The 20,309-nt window shown below is 43.7% G+C and overlaps 2 protein-coding genes across 3 annotated transcripts in view; both read right to left on the reverse strand.

The window, feature by feature from the left end:
- The window catches only part of CFDP1 (craniofacial development protein 1), a 151,820-nt gene that overhangs the window by 103,589 nt on the left and 27,922 nt on the right, over nt 1-20,309 (reverse strand). For both annotated transcript variants that reach the window (XM_065537740.1, XM_045382217.1), the window contains exon 5: nt 2,545-2,664. In XM_065537740.1, coding sequence (XP_065393812.1) covers nt 2,545-2,664 — 120 coding nt within the window. The remainder of the gene's footprint in view (nt 1-2,544; nt 2,665-20,309) is intronic.
- Nucleotides 15,620-16,883, reverse strand: LOC135968999 (eukaryotic translation initiation factor 1A, Y-chromosomal-like). Its single transcript, XM_065537742.2, has one exon. It carries the CDS (start codon nt 16,334-16,336, stop codon nt 15,902-15,904), a length of 435 nt encoding a protein of 144 aa, XP_065393814.1. The 5' UTR covers nt 16,337-16,883; the 3' UTR covers nt 15,620-15,901.

Below are 20,309 nucleotides of genomic sequence, written 5' to 3' on the forward strand. Positions count from 1 at the left end.
GCCAGGCATGGCGGCGCGCACCTGTAATCCCAGCTACTCGGCGGAAGGCTGAAGCAGGAGAATCACCTGAACCCGGGAGGCAGAGGTTGCAGTGAGCCAAGATCGCACCATTGTACTCCAGTCCAGGCGACGGTGTAAGATTCCAATTCAAAAAAACAAAAAATAAATACAGCTTGTTGCCAAACATAAGCATATCAGTAACTGAAATAAAAGTTCTATAAAACAGTATTTATTTATTTATTTTTCTTTTGAGATAAGGTCTCCCTCTGTCACCTAGGCGGGAGTGCAGTGGTGCAATCTCAGCTCACTTCAACCTCTGCCTCCTGGGTTCAAGCGATTCTGCTGCCTCGGCCTCCCAGGCAGCTGGGATTATGGGTAAGTGCCACCAACGCCCAGCTAATTTTTGTATTTTGAGTAGGCATGGGGTTTCACCATGTTGGCCAGGCTGGAAAACAGTATTTACTCTTACTACATGTGATGTGCTCTGATATTTTCTCTTAATTGATGATTCCAAACCACAGTGTACAAAGTACTTGCCTAGAGTAGTAACAGGGCAGGTCTGTAGAATTCTGTTCTGCATCTGCCTTCATCTGATTTTATGTCATTTCTATTGTGGTAGCAAGCAATCAAATCCTCTTCCTCCTTAGGTTTCTGTGTAACTACTACATGACTTCTGCTCAGTGGGAGAGAAATATCTTGAGTATGAAGCAGATAAAGATGTAACAGTTGAGGAACTAGCCCCATCCACATGTCCTGGCATTCAGTGCCATGGTACATGCTGAGAGCAGCATCTTACTGCAAGCACCTGCAGCTCCCAGCCTGAGGACATAGGGCAAGGAATGTGTGGAAGCAGCTCTGAGCCAATGTCCGATGAGCAGTGGAGGTTAAACATTCCACCCTCCTCAGCCCTCACTGTGTTCTTTCCAATCTCTAAGTTTCCCAGCAGGAATGAGTGCCAGCCACAACTAGCAGTCACCTGCTTGATAACTCAACATTTACTGGCTTCTTTCCTCTCTTGTACCTCTCTACTGGGGCTTCCTGGAATCACCTCTCATATAAACGACACGCACTTAAACCTTTATCTCAGGGTCTATTTCTGGGTATATGCAACCTAAGAGAGTACACTAGTATAATTCTGTTGTTTAGAGCCAGGGCTGCAAAGATGGGGAGGGCCCACCCTAAAAAAGCTCACGCTCCAATAGGAAAATCAACGCTCTTTTTAAAAATGTGGGGCCGGGCGCGGTGGCTCACGCCTGTAATCCCAGCACTTTGGGAGGCCAAGGCGGGCAGATCACGAGGTCAGGAGATCAAGACCATCCTGGCTAACATGGTGAAACCTAATCTCTACTGAAAATAAGCTGGGTGTGGGGGCCTGCCACCACACTCGGGAGGCTGAGGCAGAAGAATGGCATGAACCCAGGAGGCAAAGCTTGCAGTAAGCCAAGATTGCACCACTGCACTCCAGCCTGGGCGACAGAGCAAGACTCCACCTCAAAAAAAAAAAAAAAAAAAAAAAAAGAAGTGAAACAAAACTTTACTGCTCATAGCAATGACAGGTATGCTCAAGGAGGGAAGGAAGAGGGGACAATATCTGACTGAAGGGCCACAGAAGCCGCAGTGTAGGAGACTGCAGAATTCCCTACAGGAGTCAAGATGGGTAGTCAGGGCTATCCATAGTATGGGTCTATGTTCACTTCCCTGTGGTAAGTCTTAAAGCCTCTCTGATTTAGTGTAATACTTTACTTCTCACATTTAGGTTAAGAAAATAATTTTTACTTCTTCCAAAAAGAAATAATTCTACCCTTCAGCTAAAAATAACTCAAGTAATATGAAAAATATGAAAGGAGAAAAATGATTAAGTTCCTGACAATGTGTTAAGAAAATTATTTGTAAATCATCTTTGATCTTTTTATGTTCCTCTGAAATCATAGACGATGGGAGTGAGTGTTCAACCCAAATCTTCATGAAAAGTTCTAAAGAAGGCTGATATTTTCATTTGAAAAGCATTATTTTTAAATGTAAAGTTTACATGTTCAGCTTTGTGTTCAATCCTATAAACCAGGACTTCTTTAAGGCTGGCAACAAATAAGAAAGCTACAGCTAATTTTCTCCCTTCTTTTTTTTTTTTTTTTTTTAAGAGACAGGATCTCTCTCTGTCACCCAGGCTGGAGTGCAGTGGCACAATCACGGCTCATTGCAGCCTCAACCTTCTGGGCTCAAGTGATCTTCCTGCTTCAGCCTCCACAGTAGCTGGGACACAGGTGCAAGCCACCATGCCCAGCTAATTTTTTTTCTAAGAGACAGGGTCTTAATGTATTGCCCAGGCTAATCACAAATTCCTGGGCTCAAGCAATCCTCCTGAGAAAGTTATGGCTAATTTTCCTTTGCATCTTCCATTCTGGTAAACATTGCAGCAAAGGCAAAGCAGCATCATAACTCTCTCTCTCTCAGGCAAGGAGTTTGATCTGCAGCGAAAGCAGGTATTTGCACTGAAAGCTTCTCCAACATGCCAAGTACATCAGGGACTGAGACTCAAATACTCACCCTGACCCAGCAGGGAGTGACGGCAGAGCTGAAGGGACATTAGCTGGTGGTTTTTCTTTCTCATTCTGCTTGAAGAAGGATTTGGCCTCTTTAGATGTAGCATCCACTTCCTTAGTCACCCTGTGCCAAGGAAAAAGACATCAAGCTTACAAGAAGAATAAAGGCAAAGAAACAAGCTAGAAAAGGAAATAAAGACAACTAGAAAAAGATCCACTGGGCTTTCAATAAATTCTGGATGCTCAGCGTTATGATAAAAGTTTACTACAATAACTTTCAATAAAGACATTTTCCCGGCTGGGTGCAGTGGCTCACGCCTGTAATCCCAGTACTTTGCGAGGCCGAGGCAGCCGGATCATGAGGTCAAGAGATCGAGACCATCCTGGCCAACATGGTGAAACATAGTCTCTACTAAAAATATAAAAATTAGCTGGGCATGGTGGTGGGAGCCTGCAGTTCCAGTTACTAGGGAGGCTGAGGCAGGAGAATCAGTTGAACCCAGGATGCAGAGGTTGCAGTGAGCCAAGATTGCGCCACTGCACTCCAGCCCTGGCAACAGAGTGACACTCCGTCTCAAAAAAAAAAAAAAAAAAAAAAAAAAAAAGGAAGAACAAAGCAATATACAACCATAAATTTAAAGGGAAAACTTTGCAGTGGAGACATCTGACAAACTCCACCTTGCCAAATGATTAAAGCTAACATCAGTAATACATCAGTAATACATTGATATATGAGATAAGAAGGGCAAGTCCCCTCTCTGGTGGTCTCTCCAACATCCATAACCTCATTCTAATGCGAAATCACGAAGCAAACCCAAATGAAGAGACATTCTACAAAATACCTGACCAGCACTTTCCAAAGGCAATATCATGAAAAATATAGGCTGAGAAACTGTCATGGGACAGGAGGAGACCAAAGAGACATGACAATTAACTAAAGGTGGAAAATGGGTTTGGGTCCTGGAACACAAATGATTATTAGTGGAAAAACTGTCAAAATCTGAAGTCTATCGTTTAGTTAATGGCACTGTACCAATGTTAATTTCTTTCTTTTTTAGAGACAAGGTCTCGCTCACTATGTTGCCCAGGCTGGAGTGCAGTGGTGATTCACAGGAGTGATCACAGCACACTGCAACTTCAAACTTCTGGCCTCAAGCATTCTTTCCTCCTCAATCTCCAAAATAGTCGGGACTGCAGGTGTGAACCATGCTTGGCTCCCAACCTCTGCCTCCTGGGTTCAAGCAATTCTCCTGCCTCAGCCTCCCAAGTAGCAGTGAGCCGAGATCATGCCATTGCACTCTAGCCTGGGCGACAGAGCAAGGCGCCATCTCAAAAAAAAAAAAAGACACTTTCCCTCACTAAAATTAACAAATGAAACAACAATGTGTATAAATTGTATCTCCCTAAAACAGCCCAAAGATGAAACAAAATCCCTTAAAACTGGCTAAATTAGCAATAATTTGGGAATGGACAAAAGCAACATGACTGAGAATTTTGTCTAATTTCAAATCTGAAACAATTATCTTCATTAAAACTGAGTCCTAAAGGATCAAATAAAGGTATTTATGGTACCTGAGAATTCAGATAAAGAGAGAAGGAGAAATGTCTAATCTCTCCCTAGGTTTTCCAGGTTAACAAAAACACCTGAGGAATGTTGTTTAAATGTAGTCTATCTCCCCTCCATGACTTCTCAGCATGAAATACACTGCAGCAGTCAATACTAAATCTCCATGCTGGGTTACTGACGTGAAGGCTGAAAAACGCCCTCACACTGCACCCCACATGCAGATTAGCACTCAGACTTAAAGGTCCAGTGAAAGCTGAGATGGGGAGATGGAATATTGGGAATGTGGGTGATAGAACTGGGAAATGCCTAGGCTGGCACTATTTCAAGGAGAAAAATAAGAGTTTAAGAAAAAAAAAAAAGAGGCCAATGCAGTCTATTATGGCCAGCAGCGGTGGCCTCTTTTGTAGCCCTCTGATAAGTTTTTTCTTGTTTTTTTTTGTTTGTTTGTTTGTTTTTGTTTGATACGGAGTCTTGCTCTGTCTCCTAGGCTGGAATGCAGTGATGCGATCTAGGCTCACTGCAACCTCCACCTCCTGGGTTCACGCCATTCTTCTGTCTCAGCCTCCCAAGTAGCTGGGATTACATGTGCCTGCCACCACGCCTGGCTAATTTTTTTGTATTTTTAGTAGAGACGGGGTTTCACCGTGTTAGCCAGGATGGTCTTGATCTTCTGACCTCGTGATCCACCTGCCTAGGCCTCCCAAAGTGCTGGGATTACAGGCGTGAGCCACCGCACCCAGCATTTTTTGGTTTTAAAACCAGGTCAGGTACAGTGGCTCATGCCTGTAATACCAGCACTTTGGGATGTGCTATAATAGTGAGCCCAGGGCCAGGCACGGTGGCTCACGACTGTAATTCCGGCACTTTGGGAGGCCGAAGTGGGCAGATCATTTGAGGTCAGGAGTTCAAGACCAGCCTGGCCAACATGATGAAACCCCATCTCTACTAAAAATACAAAAATTAACTGGGTGGTGCGTGCCTGTAATCCCAGTTACTTAGGAGGCTGAATCGCTTGAACCTGGGAGGCAGAGGTTGCAGTGAGCTGAGACAGCATCACTGCACTCTAGCCTGGACAACACAGCAAAACTTCGTCTCAAAAAGACAAAAACAGGCTGGGCGCCGTGGCTCACGCCTGTAATCCCAGCACTTTGGGAGGTCAAGGCGGGCAGATCATGAAGTCAGGAGTTCAAGATCAGCCTGGCCAACATGGTGAAACCCTATCTTTACTAAAAAAAGTACAAAAAATTAGCCGGGCATAGTGGCAGGTGCCTGTAATCCCAGCTACTCGGGAGGCTGAGGCAGGAGAACCACATGAACCCGGGAGGTAGAGGCTGCAGTGAGCCGAGATCCCACCACTGCACTCCAACCCAGGCGACAGAGTGACACTACATCTCAAATAAATAAATAAATAAAAATAAAAGGACAAAACCAAAACAAAACAAAAAAAATACTTCCCTACTCCACTGATGCTGAGCTTGGATACATGACTTGCTTCAAAGGCCAATGAAGTATTAGCTGATCTGAGAGGAAGAGAAGTTTAAACATGTTTGTGCTGTTTCTCCTGCCCCTTGAATTCGTCCCTTGAGTCATAAGGAGAATGAATACACCTCAACTAGCTGCTGGTCCAAAATGGCAGAAAGACATGCTGCAGACCTGAATCCAACAAACAAGCAGCTTGGAGCTGAGCTGAGCCGAGTCTAAATCACTCAATCTCAGATACTTAGAGGAACACAGGCAACAAGTAAACGCTTATCATTGTATATCACTGAGTTTTGGAATGGTGTGCCACACAGCACTAGTGTAGCAAGAGCTGACTGACACATTTACATTTTGTGAGTAAGAAAACCGAAATATAAGGTTATGTTACTTATTCAAGGCTATCCTGAGATTAAGCAGCAATGCTAGAGAGAACCCTATAGCAGAGAGTATATTCCAAAGATGGTTGCCACAAATTTCCCATCCCCACATGCTCTTCCAGAAATCTGATACTACCCCAGTTAGAGGGGGAGTCTGTGTCATCACCCCTTGACAGTGAATGGGCTTTCGTGGCTGTCTCAACTCAAAGAGTTCTGTGGAAGTGGCACGACATGACTTCTGAGGCTAGCGAATAAAAGATGATATAGTTTCCACCTGGCACGCTCTGTCTGTCTGTCCCTGTCTCAGTCTTTCTCAAGAATGTACCTTTGAAACTCCAAGCTACCACAAAACAAGTCTGGTTACTCTGCAGCCACTATGTTGGAGAGATCATATAGGAAGATCACACAGAGACAAGACGTCTGAGAAGCCTGTACCAACCCCCAGGTGTTTGACCTAGCTCTGGCATCAGACATGGGAGTAAGGAAACTTGTGAAGTGGTTCCATACTTAGCCACTATCTGATTACAACTGTACAACAGACCCCGAGTAAGAACGGCCTAGCTGAGCCCAGCTACCCCTGGAATCAAGAGAAATTAAAATAAAACAATTAGGCCGGGCACGGTGGCTCAAGCCTGTAATCCCAGCACTTTGGGAGGCAAGACGGGCGGATCACGAGGTCAGGAGATCGAGACCATCCTGGCTAACACGGTGAAACCCCGTCTCTACTGAAAATGCGAAAAACTAGCCGGGCGAGGTGGCGGGCGCCTGTAGTCCCAGCTACTCGGGAGGCTGAGGCAGGAGAATGGCGTAAACCCGGGAGGCGGAGCTTGCAGTGAGCTGCGATCCGGTCACTGCACTGCAGCCTGGGCGACAGAGCGAGACTCCGTCTCAAAAAAATAAAAAATAAAAAATAAAAAATAAAAAAAATAAAACAATTATTTTTTAAAGTCACTAAATTTTGAGGTGCTTTCTTACACTGTTTTAAAAATTACAAAATAGGCCGGGCGCGGTGGCTCAAGCCTGTATTCCCAGCACTTTGGGAGGCCGAGACGGGTGGATCACGAAGTCAGGAGATCGAGACCATCCTGGCTGACACGGTGAAACCCCGTCTCTACTAAAAAATACAAAAAACTAGCCGGGCGAGATGGCGGGCGCCTGTAGTCCCAGCTACTCGGGAGGCTGAGGCAGGAGAATGGCGTAAACCCCGGAGGCGGAGCTTGCAGTGAGCTGAGATCCGGCCACTGCACTCCAGCCCGGGCGACACAGCGAGACTCCGTCTCAAAAAAAAAAAAAAAAAAAAGAAAAAAAAAAATTACAAAATAAACCCACATCCAAATCTCCGGCTTAATGCAGTGTTCCAGAGTATTAAACTAGAAAGGGTACCTTTAAATTTCCTTGCTCTGGGTAGAATCTGGGGCAGACCAGCTAATGAAGAACAAGCAGAAGCTGCCATTTACATATAGTAATCTGAACACATGCTTTATTCCAATCCTGCCAAAACCCTACTAAATAGTGGCAAGTTTAAAAAGATGAAACTACACAAGGATAATGAGAAGAAATGTAACAGAAAAGGGATGTCAATAGAATTTTCTTCTTTTTTTACGTTTTAAAGACAGGGTCTCACCATGTTGCCTGGGCTGGATTCAAACTCCTGGGCTCAAGCGGTCCTCCTGCCTTGGCCTCCCAGTGCTGGGATTACAGGCGTGAGCCACCGTGCCCAGTCCAAATTTTCTGACAGTAGAAAGCAGCCAGGTGCAGTAGCTCGGGCCTGTAATTCCAGCACTTTGGGAGGCCAAGGGCGGGAGGATTACCTGAGCCCTGGGCAACACGGCAAGACCCTGTCTCTACAAAAATTTTTTAAAAATCAGCCGGGCGCAGTGGCTCATGCCTGTAATCCCAGCACTTTGGGAAGCTGAGGTGGGCGGATCACCTGAGGTCAGGAGTTCGAGATCAGCCTGATCAACATGGAGAAACCCTGTCTCCACTAAAAATACAAAATTATCCAGGCCACCGTGGTGGCACATGCCTGTAATCCCAGCCGCTTGGGAGGCTGAGGCAGGAGAATCGCTTGAACCCAGGAGGCGGAGGTTGCAGTGAGCCGAGACTGTGCCACTGCACTCCAGCCTGGGCAACAAGAGCAAAACTTCATCTCAAAAAAAAAAAAAAAAAAATTAGCCAGGCATCATGGTGTGCACCTGTAGTCTCAGCTGCCTGGGAGGCTGAAGCAAGAAGATCGCTTGAAGCCAGGAGTTCAAGGTTACAGTTGGCTATTATCGTGGTACTATATATAGCCTGGGCAACAGAGTGAGACCCTGTCTCAAAAAAAAAAAAAAAAAAAAAAAAAGAAAGTAGAAAGCAAGTAGACAAGTAATAACTAGATTTGGTTTTTGTTTTCTCTGATCTCCTAAGCCTATAGCCATGTGGAATGGCCAAAAACAGGCAAGCCAATGTGTACTACTGTACCCTAGAAAGGCTCATTAAATTGAGATACCAGGAACCTTTCGAGGTAGAGGAAAGGAATAGGGCTAAAACCAGTTAGAATTCTCCATCAGGAGCAACTAGGTCCCAGATCTCCTTCAGCAGCACCTCATACCATAGGCTACTGCTCTACCCCATCCCCAATTCAGCAGAACCCATTACTCTGGAGAAATGAAAACCACAGAAGTTCCAGACTCAGAAGGCATGGCTGAAGTCTATTCTGAAACCAGAGGAACTACATGAAAATCTATGTATTCATGCTTCCTTTGCCAGAGCAACCCTGAAGCCTAGGTGTTCTATACAATTGAGTTACAAGATAGAGTGCTACCCACCTCAAACTGGACTTTACACCAGTAAGAAATAATGTACTGTATTATGCTACTGAGTTGCTGAGTTTGTTACCTCAGCCTAGCCTGCCCTGGCCTGTCGTATCAATTCTACCAATATGAATTTCACAAAAACAGAAAATACGGGGAAGTTAAAAACAATAAAAGAAAACATCCTAGAAGTGAAGGATGAGCTTCCATAAAAAGAGCCATAGAACAATGGATGCAGCCAATTTAAAAGCATCCGGCTGGACGTGGTGGCTCACACCTGTAATCCCAACACTTTGGGAGGCCGAGGTGGGCGGATCATGAGGTCAGGAGTTCCAGACCAGCCTGGCAACATGGTGAAACCCTGTCTCTATTAAAACATACAAAAATTGGCTGGGCACGGTGGCTCACGCCTGTAATCTCAGCACTTTGGGAGACCAAGGCAGATGGATCATGAGGTCAGGAGATCGAGACCATCCTGACTAACACGGTGAAACCCTGTCTCTACTAAAAATATAAAATATTAGCCGGGCGTGGTGGTGGGTGCCTATAGTCCCAGCTACTGGGGACGGTGAGGCAGGAGTATGGCGTGAACCAGGGAGGTGGAGCTTACAGTGAGCCGAGATCATGCCACTGCACTCCAGCCTGAGCAATAGAGCAACACTCCGTCTCAAAAATAAACAAACAAACAAAAATTAGCTGGGCGTGGTGGAAGGCACCTGTAATCCCAGGTTCTCGGGAGGCTAAGCCAGGAGATGTGTTTGAACCCGGAAGGCAGTTGTTGCAGTAAGCTGAGATCGTGCCATTGCACTCCAGTCTGGGTGTGACAGGGTGCGACTCTGTCTCAAAAAAATAAAAAATAAAAAGATTCACATCAAGGCAAATCACTGTGAAGTTTTAGAATGTCAGTGATAGAGAAGATGAAATCCAATGACCTAAGTGATAGCTTAAGGAAAAGTAGCCTCTATGTAATTCATGTTTGGTTTTGTTTTTTTACTACCTTTATAGAAATGACAAACCTGGAAAGAGTCACCTAAGACAATCAGGTCAACATTTTCTGAAAAGTGACCTAGCTCCAAGCACTGTTAGATGTTGAACATAGGCCGGGCGCGGTGGCTCAAGCCTGTAATCCCAGCACTTTGGGAGGCCGAGACGGGCGGATCACGAGGTCAGGAGATCGAGACCATCCTGGCGAACACGGTGAAACCCCGTCTCTACTAAAAAATACAAAAAACTAGCCGGGCGAGGTGGCGGGTGCCTGTAGTCCCAGCTACTCGGGAGGCTGAGGCAGGAGAATGGCGTAAACCCGGGAGGCGGAGCTTGCAGTGAGCTGAGATCTGGCCACTGCACTCCAGCCTGGACCACAAAGCGAGACTCCGTCTCAAAAAAAAAAAAAAAAAAAAAAAAAAAAAAAGATGTTGAACATATAAAAAAATACAGCATAACCTTTGTTTTTAAGGAGCTCACAGTTCAGCAGAACAGTCAACCATGAAAGCAGGTCATGGTAATACATGATATATAGTAAGTGGCATAAAAACAGCATGGAAAAAGTATAAACTGTGGGAGTATCTCTCATAATTTCTTAGTGCCAAAGTCCCATCTATATTCACTAGGAAACTCTGGTATATTTATCTCAGGAACTTCAGTAATTGACACCAAGTAATACTAGCAGAGGCTACTATTACTAGTATTGCTAGTATGCCTAGAACAACTCCACTTTTAACAAGCAATAAGGGATTCAACTATCAAAATATCTTCACAGTTCTTTTATAACTGTGAACACTTAAATTATTATAGACCACCTCTAATGCACAAGAGGGAACCCTGAAAGGAAAAGGCCTATTATTAGCAATAGTTAATTCAAGTGTTCTCAGCAGAAATTCCATTTTAACTTTATTTTCTCTTACTCAGAACTTCCTGAAAGTCTTTATTTGGGCAGAAACTTTCCATGACTGGCTTTTTCCAAAAGGTGAATCATTTAGGAAAGTCTGAGCTAACTGGCTCAGCTAGTTATGTGATAGGGCAGAATACAAAATACTATATTCCCCCATTCCCCTAGGTTAATAAGCTAAACATTTTTCAAGTGGGGACAAAAACAAAACGAAAAGACCAAAGCCCAAAATTTAACATTAAAATACAGTTAGAAAACCCAAGACTAACTTTCTGCTAACACTACCTTACACTTAGACCTACAAATTCCTTCCATCATCACTAGCTCTTCTCACATTTCTTAAAGATGTAGTAATGTTCTTAACTTGATACAGACACAAAAATAATTACATGAAGAAATTAAAACGTAAGCTCAAATCCATACAACAAATTTGTATCTGGTTATCAATGAAAATTCAGATCTCATAAGTCCCCTCATGAGAATTCCTTATAATGCCTAAATTTAAGTGTAAATAATTTAAGTTAAAAAAAAAAAATCCTGTCAACATGCCCACTATTAACAGGATTTTTTTTTTTTTTTTTTTTTTGAGACGGAGTCTCGTGCTGTCACCCAGGCTGGAGTGCAATGGCGCGATCCCGGCTCACTGCAAGCTCCGCCTCCCGGGTTCACACCATTCTCCTGCCTCAGCCTCCTGAGTAGCTGGGACTACAGGCACCCGCCACCGCGCCCGGCTAATTTTTGTATTTTTAGTAGAGATGGGGTTTCACTGTGGTCTCGATCTCCTGACCTTGTGATCCGCCCGCCTCGGCCTCCCAAAGTGCTGGGATTACAGGCGTGAGCCACCGCGCCCGGCCGGTTTTTGTTTTCTTTAGGGGAAGGGAGTTACAGAACTTTCACTTTTCATGTTATATATCTCTGTAACGTATGAATTTTAAAGTAATAAGCATGCATCATTTTGAAATATAATGTAATTTATATGAAAAAACGTGCTTCCATACTCATTTGTTTTTTTATAGACATGGTGCTGCCCTCTCCTGGCAAATTATGAAAACAGCCAACTCCCTGAATACCCATCAAATACATTTAAAATTACCATCCACTTGTTTTCAAACCTGAAATAGGAAATTTATGGCACAAAACTATCTTAGTATTTATTAACAAGTCCACAACATTTAATTTGACTGAAAATTTATGACTTTTTTTTGAGACAGGGTCTCACTCTGTCACCCAGGCTGGAGTTCAGTGGCACGATCTTGGCACACAGCAACCTCTGCCTCCTGGTCTCAAGGGATCCTTCTACTTCAGCCTCCCGAGTAGGTGAGACTATAGACACACACCACTTTTGTACAAATGGAGTTTCTCCACGTTGCCCAGGCTGGTTTTCAACTACTGGACTCAAGCAATCCTCCTTCCTTAGCCTCCCAAAGTGCTGGGATTACAGGCATGTGCCTCTGCACCCAGCCTAGTGACTTCTTACAGCAACAGTTATTCACCAGCTTTTTGTACACTCTGTGTGAGCGCCACTGGTGAAGTTATAAATAAATATTTCTTAGATAGTCTACATAACACATAGAAAATAATTCAAGCCAAAAAAGACTTAACTTCAAAAAAACTTTTAAACCTATATTCCTAATGGTACATTAATATACTTTCTATATTATGTTTATAGGACTTTCAAACTATTAAAAGTTTATACTGTCAGTGTTCTGTTGGTCCCCTACTGGATGGACAACTCAATAGCTTCCGGAATGATTTCAGGCAGTAAAATACATTACTAATTCATATCATCAATAATTATTTATGGGGCCAGGCGTGGTGGCTCACGTCTGTAATCCCAGCACTTTGGGGGGCCAAAGTGGGTGGATCATTTGAGGTCAGGAGTTCGAGACCAGCCTGGCCAACATGATGAAACCCTGTCTCTACTAAAAATACAAAATTTAGCCAGGCGTGGGTGGCAGGTGTCTGTAATCCCAGCTACTCATGAGGCTGAGGCAGAAGAATCGCTTGAACCCAGGAGGCGGAGGTTGCAGTGAGCCGAGATCACACCACTGCACTCCAGTCTGGGCAACAGAGTAAGACCTTGTCTCAAAATAATAATTATTATTAATATTTATGGATCATGAAAACAACTAATTACCAAGGAAAAGGATGCCTTACAATGAAGAATTCGGGAAGGTACTGTCTTAAGATACTAGTGGCCTAACTTATCCCCATCAATGTTGAGTCTCTTTTTTTTTTTTTTTTTTTTTGAGACGGAGTCTCGCTCTGTAGCCCAGGCTGGAGTGCAGTGGCCGGATCTCAGCTCACTGCAAGCTCCGCCTCCCGGGTTCACGCCATTCTCCGGCCTCAGCCTCCCGAGTAGCTGGGACTACAGGCGCTGCCACCTCGCCCGGCTGTTTTTTGTATTTCTTAGTAGAGACGGGGTTTCACCGTGTTAGCCAGGATGGTCTCGATCTCCTGACCTCGTGATCCGCCCATCTCGGCCTCCCAAAGTGCTGGGATTACAGGCTTGAGCCACCGCGCCCGGCAATGTTGAGTCTCTTGATGGATGACAAGCATCATCAATGTAGTGTTTTTGTCTAACATAATTAATCTGAAGCTCATCATAAACAATGCAGCAATCCAAATTGAGGGACATTATGCAATACAAATGGCCTGGACTCTTAAAAAACAAAAAACAAAAAGTTTAAAACCAATGTTGTGAAATACAGAAAAGGCATGAAAAACAGTTCTAAGTACAAGGAGTTTAAAAAGACCAAAAGCAAAAACAACAACAAAAGACCAATTACGGTTTCCATCTTAGATTGGATCTTAGAGGTGGCTCCACAGCGCAACGGATAGCACATTGGACTTCTAGATTGGATCTTGGATTGCACAAGAAATACAGCTATAAAGTATATTATTGGGATAACTGGGGAAAAACTGAATGGAATCATTTGCATATAGTGCTATTCAAGTTTTGACTGCAAAACTACCTGTTATTGGTCCAAGATGAGATGGGCACAGAAACTGGGAGTATTTAGAAACTTGTACAGCAATTTGACAATGTCACAATACTCAAGACATGAGCAGTCGGCCCTTCCATTAAACAGAGTATAAATTCAGTTATGTCACATTTGTAAGGTGAGTCACATGTGATATGAATTATCAATCACATGCAGTAGGACATTACAATGTGTGTGATATTTTAGAATTATTTTGTCAACTAAAGCCTAAAAATGTAATAAAATGTAAGCATTTATTTTTATAACTTATTTTTACAATCATTTCAATTGTTAATCAATTGTAATTTTTTAAATTTATACAGGTGCCAGGCGTGGTGGCTCACGCCTGTAATCCCAACACTTTGGGAGGCCGAGGCAGGCAGACGGCTTGAGCCCAGGAGTTTGAGACCAGCCTGGGTAAACCCAGCTATACAAAAAACACAACAGGCTGGGCATGGTGGCTCATGCCTGTAATCCTGGCACTTTGGGAGAATGAGGCAGGCAGATCATTTGAGGTCAGGAGTTCCAGACCAGCCTGACCAACAAGGTCAGAGAAACTTCTTCTCTACTAAAAATACAAAAAAAATTTAGCCAGGCATGGTGGTACATGCCTGCAGTCCAGCTACTCAGGAGGCTGAGGCAGGAGAATTGCTTGAACCCAGGAAGTAAAGTTGCAGTGAGCTGAGATTGTGCCACTGCACTTCAGCCTGGGTGACAGTTAGACTCCATCTCAAAAAAAACCAAATGAGCCAGGCGTGGTGGTATGCATCTACAATGCTAGGTACTCAGGAGGCTGAGGTGAGAGGATTGCCTGAGCCCAGGAGGCATGGGCTGCAATGAGCCAAGACTGCACCACTGTATTCCAGCCTGGGTGACAGAGCAAAACCCTGTCTCAAAAAAAAAAAAAAAAAAAAAAAAAGAAACGAAAAGAAAAGAAAAAAAAATTTATGCAGATAGTCAGGTGCGATGGCTCACACCTGTAATCCCAGCACTTTGGGAGGCCAAAGCAGGAGGATCACTTGAGGACAAGAGGTCAAGACCACCTTGGGCAACACAGCAAGACCCCATCTCTACAAAAAAATAAAATAGGCCAGGTGCAGTGGCTCATGCCTGTAATCCCAACACTTTGGGAGGTTAAGGCAGGAGGATCACTTGAGCACAGGAGTTCAAGACGAGCCTAAGCAACATAGGGAGACCTCGTCTCAAAAAAATAAAAACAAATTAGCTAGGCATGGTGGCCAATACCTATATTCCCAGGTGTTGGGAGCAGGTCCCCCGAAATCTGGCCATAAACTGGCCCCAAAGCTGGCCATAAACAAAATCTCTGCAGCACTGTAACATGTTCATAACGGCCCTAACGCCCAAGCTGGAAGGTTGTGGGTTTACAGGAATGAGGGCAAGGAACACCTGGCCCGCCCAGGGCGGAAAACCACTTAAAGGCATTCTTTTTTTTTTTTTTTTTTTTCCAGTTTAGAGAATTTATTACGAAATTAGTTCTTCATTTATACATTGTAATTCACTTGTTCATGAAAGGCAAAACAGTGGGTTACAATGAATAACTTTTGAAAACAAAATGGCATCCTAGTATTTCCAATGTTAAGATAATTGGTTGCCATCTATTGTTCAATTTCTGCAACTCTTAATCTTACACATTCTGAATTACTACTCAAAACTGCCACACTTTAAAAACTGTGTTGGATATATTCTTTTTCCTTAATAACTAGTGCACAAAGGACAAAAACAATTTATAAACTATCAATGTTACTATAAAAATATATATGGTTAGATATATATGAAAAATGTCAATTTTTTTTCTGATTCTAAATGGAGATTTCTGTATTCAAATTTTATCAGAAACCTTACGAGAACATGTAAGTAACTGAAACATACAGAAAGACTATAAACAGATTAGCTGGAAGTAGGGCTTATTAGAACCCAGCATGATTATAAGGCAGAAATGTATTCAAAATATCCAATTACTTGAAGTTATTAGAGTAGGAAAGGCATTCGTTTATTTCTTTTAATGGTAAATATTATGGTCTTTTATTCCTAAGTTCCATTACATCGAAACAATAAAGTATTAACATTTAACAAGATAATTCAGGGTCATCAGCTTCCAAAGAAATAAATACTTTAAAACATTGAAAATAAATCAGTTTGCTTTCAGAAATGACACACTAAATGAATTTCTCTTCTTAACTGATGACGGCCAAAATCCCAACTGTAGAACAATCCTCAGAAAACTTGTCATGTAAAAACACTCAGTTCAATTTAGATATCATCAATGTCTTCATCGTCATCTCCAATATCATCAAATTGGATTTCATCATCATCTCCAGGACCAAATGTGTCTGTTTCATTGATTTTAGCATGCTCTGGAAGCTCGCCATATACCTTCAGGCTTCTAGCTTCATCTGCATTGTACTTTAAAATTACATCAGTTTTGTTATCCTGATAGTCTCGTAGACCAACCAATATAATGTCTGAAGTATTTATCCAAACCTTTTTTCTCAATTTCCCTCTGATATGGCATAACCTCTTTACACCATCAAAACACAGTGCTTCCAACTGTCCATTTCCCAACATTTTGATTACCTGAGCATACTCTTGTCCATCCTCTTTAAACACCAGCTCTCTTTTTTCAGATTCATTCTCATTTTTACCCCTGCGCCTGTTTTTACCTCCTTTACCTTTATTCTTGGGCATAGCGGTGAAGACAGCCTCGTGGGACCTCTTCCGACTGCTTTCTGGCGGTTACTACTACTCTAAGAGCAGGCTGACCTAAGATGCCTCAGGTGGGTGCGCACAACAGACTGGCCACAGAGCTCTCTAAAAGGCATTCTTAAGTCACAAACAATAGCATGAGCAATCTGTGCCTTAAGGACATGCTCCTGCTACAGTTAACTAGCCCAACCTATTCCTTTAATTAGGCCCATCCCTTCGTTTCCCATAAGGCATACTTTTAGTTAATCAAATATCTGTAGAAACAATGCTAATGACTGGCTTGCTGTTAATAAATATGTGGGTAAATCTCTGTTCAGGGCTCTCAGCTCTGAAGGCTGTGAGACCCCTGATTTCCCACTTCACACCTCTGTATTTCTGTGTGTGTGTCTTTAATTCCTCCAGTGCCACTGGGTTAGGGTCTCCCCGACCAAGCTAGTCTTGGCACCAGGTAGCAGGGAGGCTGAGGTGAAAGGATCTCTTGAGCCTGGCAGATCACGGCTGTAGTGGGCCATGATGGTACCACTACACTCCAGCCTGGGCAAAAGAGTGACACCCTGTCTCAAAAAATTAAATAAAATATGAAAAATAAACAAATAAATAAATAGGCCAGGCGCAGTGGCTCACGCCTGTAATTCCAGCACTTTGGGAGGCCAAGGCGGGTGGATCACAAGGTCAGGAGTTCAAGATCAGCCTAGCCAACATGGTGAAACCCCATTTCTACTCAAAATACAAAAATTAGCTGGGCGTGGTGGCGCGCACCTGTAATCCCAGCTACCCAGGAGGCTGAGGCAGGAGAACGGCCTGAACCCGGGAGGCGTAGGTTGTGGTGAGCCAAGATCACACCACTGCACTCCAGCCTGGGTGACAGAGCAAGACTCCATCTCAAAAATAAAAAATAAATAAATAAACAAAAATAAACAAATAAGCCGGGCACGGTAGCTCACGCCTGTAATCCCAGCACTTTGGGAGGCTGAGGCGGGAGCATCACTTGAGGTCAGGATTTCAAAACCAACCTGGTCAACACGGTGACCATCTGTACTAAAAATACAAAAATTAGCCAGGTGTGGTGGCAGATGCCTGTAATCCCAACTCCTCGAGAGACTGAGGCAGGAGAATCACCTGAACCTGAGAGGCAGAGGTTGTAGTGAGCCGAGATCATGCCACTGCACTCAAGCTTGGACAACAGAGACTCCGTCTCAAATAGACAGACAGACAGACAGATAGATAGACAGACAGAGAGACAGATAGATAGATAGATAAACAAGCAAACAAATAAATGAAATAAAATAATTAGCTAGTTGTGGTGATGTTCACTTAGAAGGCTGTGGTGGGAGGCTGAAATGGAAGGATCACTTGAGTCGGTGAGTTCAAGATTACAGTAAGCAATGATTGCACAACCACACACCAACCTGGGTGACAGAGTGAGATAGCTCCTGTCTCTAAAAATCAAAAAATAATCCTAGTAGTTCCAGGCAAGAAAGTAATTTAACATGTTTTTCAGTAGCAAATAAATTATATGGGTAAAAATGAAAGTTAGAAAACTAGTGTTTCTATAAATTAATATGTTTCATAGAATGTTTTGAATTGTATTTTCTATTAAAAAAATATTCACACATGGCTGGGTGTGGTGGCTCACATTTTGTAATCCCAGCACTTTGGGGCCAAGGCAGCAGGATCGCTTGAGCCCAGGAGTTCAAGAGCAGCCTGGGCAACACAGTGAGACGGCATGACTACAAAACAATTTTAAAAGTTAGATGGAGGCCGGGCGCGGTGGCTCAAGCCTGTAATCCCAGCACTTTGGGAGGCCGAGGCGGGTGGATCACGAGGTCAGGAGATCGAGACTATCCTGGCTAACATAGTGAAACCCCGTCTCTACTAAAAATACAAAAAACTAGCCGGGCGTGGTGGCGGGCGCCTGTAGTCTCAGCTACTTGGGAGGCTGAGGCGAGAGAATGGCGTGAACCCGGGAGGCGGAGCTTGCAGTGAGCCGAGATCACGCCACTGCACTCCAGCCTGGGAGACACAGCGCGAGACTCCGTCTCAAAAAAAAAAAAAAAAAAAAAAAATAAAATAAAATAAAATAAAATAAAATAAAATAAAAAAATAAATAAAAGTTAGATGGAGGCCAGGCGCGGTGGCTCAAGCCTGTAATCCCAGCACTTTGGGAGGCTGAGACGGGCGGATCACGAGGTCAGGAGATCGAGACCATCCTGGCTAACACGGTGAAACCCCGTCTCTACTAAAAATACAAGAAAATTAGCCGGGCGAGGTGGCGGGCGCCTGTAGTCCCAGCTACTTGGGAGGCTGAGGCAGGAGAAATGCGTGAATCCGGCAGGGCGGAGCTTGCAGTGAGCCGAGATCGCACCACTACACTCCAGCCTGGGGCACAGAGCAAGACTCCGTCTCAAAAAAAAAAAAAAAAAAAGTTAGATGGGCACGGGTGGCATATACCTGTAGCCCCAGTTACTCAGGAGGCTGAGGTCGGGGGAAATCAATTGAGCCTTGTAGTTGGTTGAGGCTAGCGTGAACGACAGAGCAAGACCCTGTCTCAAAAAAAAAAAAAAATTCATGTATAGGAAATTCGGGCTTCCAGAATTCCTTTTTTCTTTCACTAAAATATAACTTAAATTTAATTATAACTTGATGGGATAAATTATTGAAAATGGCTACTAATGAAGCATTTAATATAAACTTTGAAAACACAGTATCACAGGCAGGGTGCAGTGGCTCACACCTGCAATCCCAGCACTTCGGGAGGCGAAGGCAGAAGGATCACTTCAGCCCAGAAGTTCGAGACCAGCCTAGGCAAAATGGTGAAACCCATCTCTACAGAAAATACAAAAATTAGCCAAGCATGGTGGTATGTGCCTGTAGTCTCACCCACTCGGGAGGCTGAGGTGGGAGAATGACTTGAGTCCTGAAGGTTGAGGCTGTAGCAAGCTGAGACTGTGTCACTGCACTCCAGCTTGGGTGACAAACAGAGACTCTGTCTCAAAAAAAAAAAAAAAAGAAAGAAAGGAAGGGAGGGAGGGAGTCTGAAGGAAGGAAGGAAGGAAGGGAGGGAAGGAGGGAGGGAGGGAGGGAAGGAGGGAAGGAAGGACGGGAAGGAAAGGAAGGAAAGGAAACGAAACACAGTACATTTTTTACTTTTATCCAGATTCATTCTGGATAAAGGCAAAAAACGAAAACTCTGAACTAAATGAAACTGCTTTAAAATGTATACTTCTGATCCCATGAAAATATCTCTGTGTTACACCCTGGCAGATCCCACGTTAAAAAAAAATTGTGTGAAAGATGGAATGGTGGACAGAAGGCAGGAAGGAGAAAACCAACAAAGAAATAATTTACATATAAATTATCCACCAGGAGGAGCAGAGTCATCAATACAACTTAGATTAACAAGAAAGAAATAAGGTCTTTCATCACAATTAAAACTTTAAATATTAATATAAACAGTGGGCCGGGTGCAGTGGCTAACGCCTGTAATTCCAGCACTTTGGGAGGCTGAGGAGGGTGGGTCATAAGGTCAAGATTTCAAGATGAGCCTGGTCAACTCGGTGAAACCCCATCTCTACCAAAAACACAAAAATTAGCCAGGCATGGTGGAAGGCACCTGTAATCCCAGCCACTCGGGAGGCTGAAGCAAGAGAATCACTTGAACTGGGGAGGCGGAGGTTGCAGATAGTCGAGATCATGCCACTGTACTCTAGCCTGGGTGACAGATCAAGACTCTATCTCAAAAAAATAATAATAATAAAAACAAAATAGTGCTCATTCAAAGTGTGTGTCTGACATTTAATACTGAGAATTGATATTTTACTCAGCTTTTTGTTTTTTTGTTTTGAGACAGTCTCGCTCTGTTGCCCAGGCTGGAGTGCAGTGGTGCGATCTCGGCTTACTGCAACCTCTGCCTACCGGATTCAAGCGATTCTCCTGCCTCAGCCTCCCAAGTAGC

Source organism: Macaca fascicularis, chromosome 20 (genome assembly GCF_037993035.2).
Source record: "Macaca fascicularis isolate 582-1 chromosome 20, T2T-MFA8v1.1".
Classification (NCBI taxonomy): domain Eukaryota; kingdom Metazoa; phylum Chordata; class Mammalia; order Primates; family Cercopithecidae; genus Macaca; species Macaca fascicularis.

What these genes read in the sequence shown, in the direction of transcription:
- LOC135968999 (XM_065537742.2), bottom strand. Translation starts at nt 16,336, where the DNA reads ATGCCCAAGAATAAAGGTAAAGGAGGTAAAAACAGGCGCAGGGGTAAA.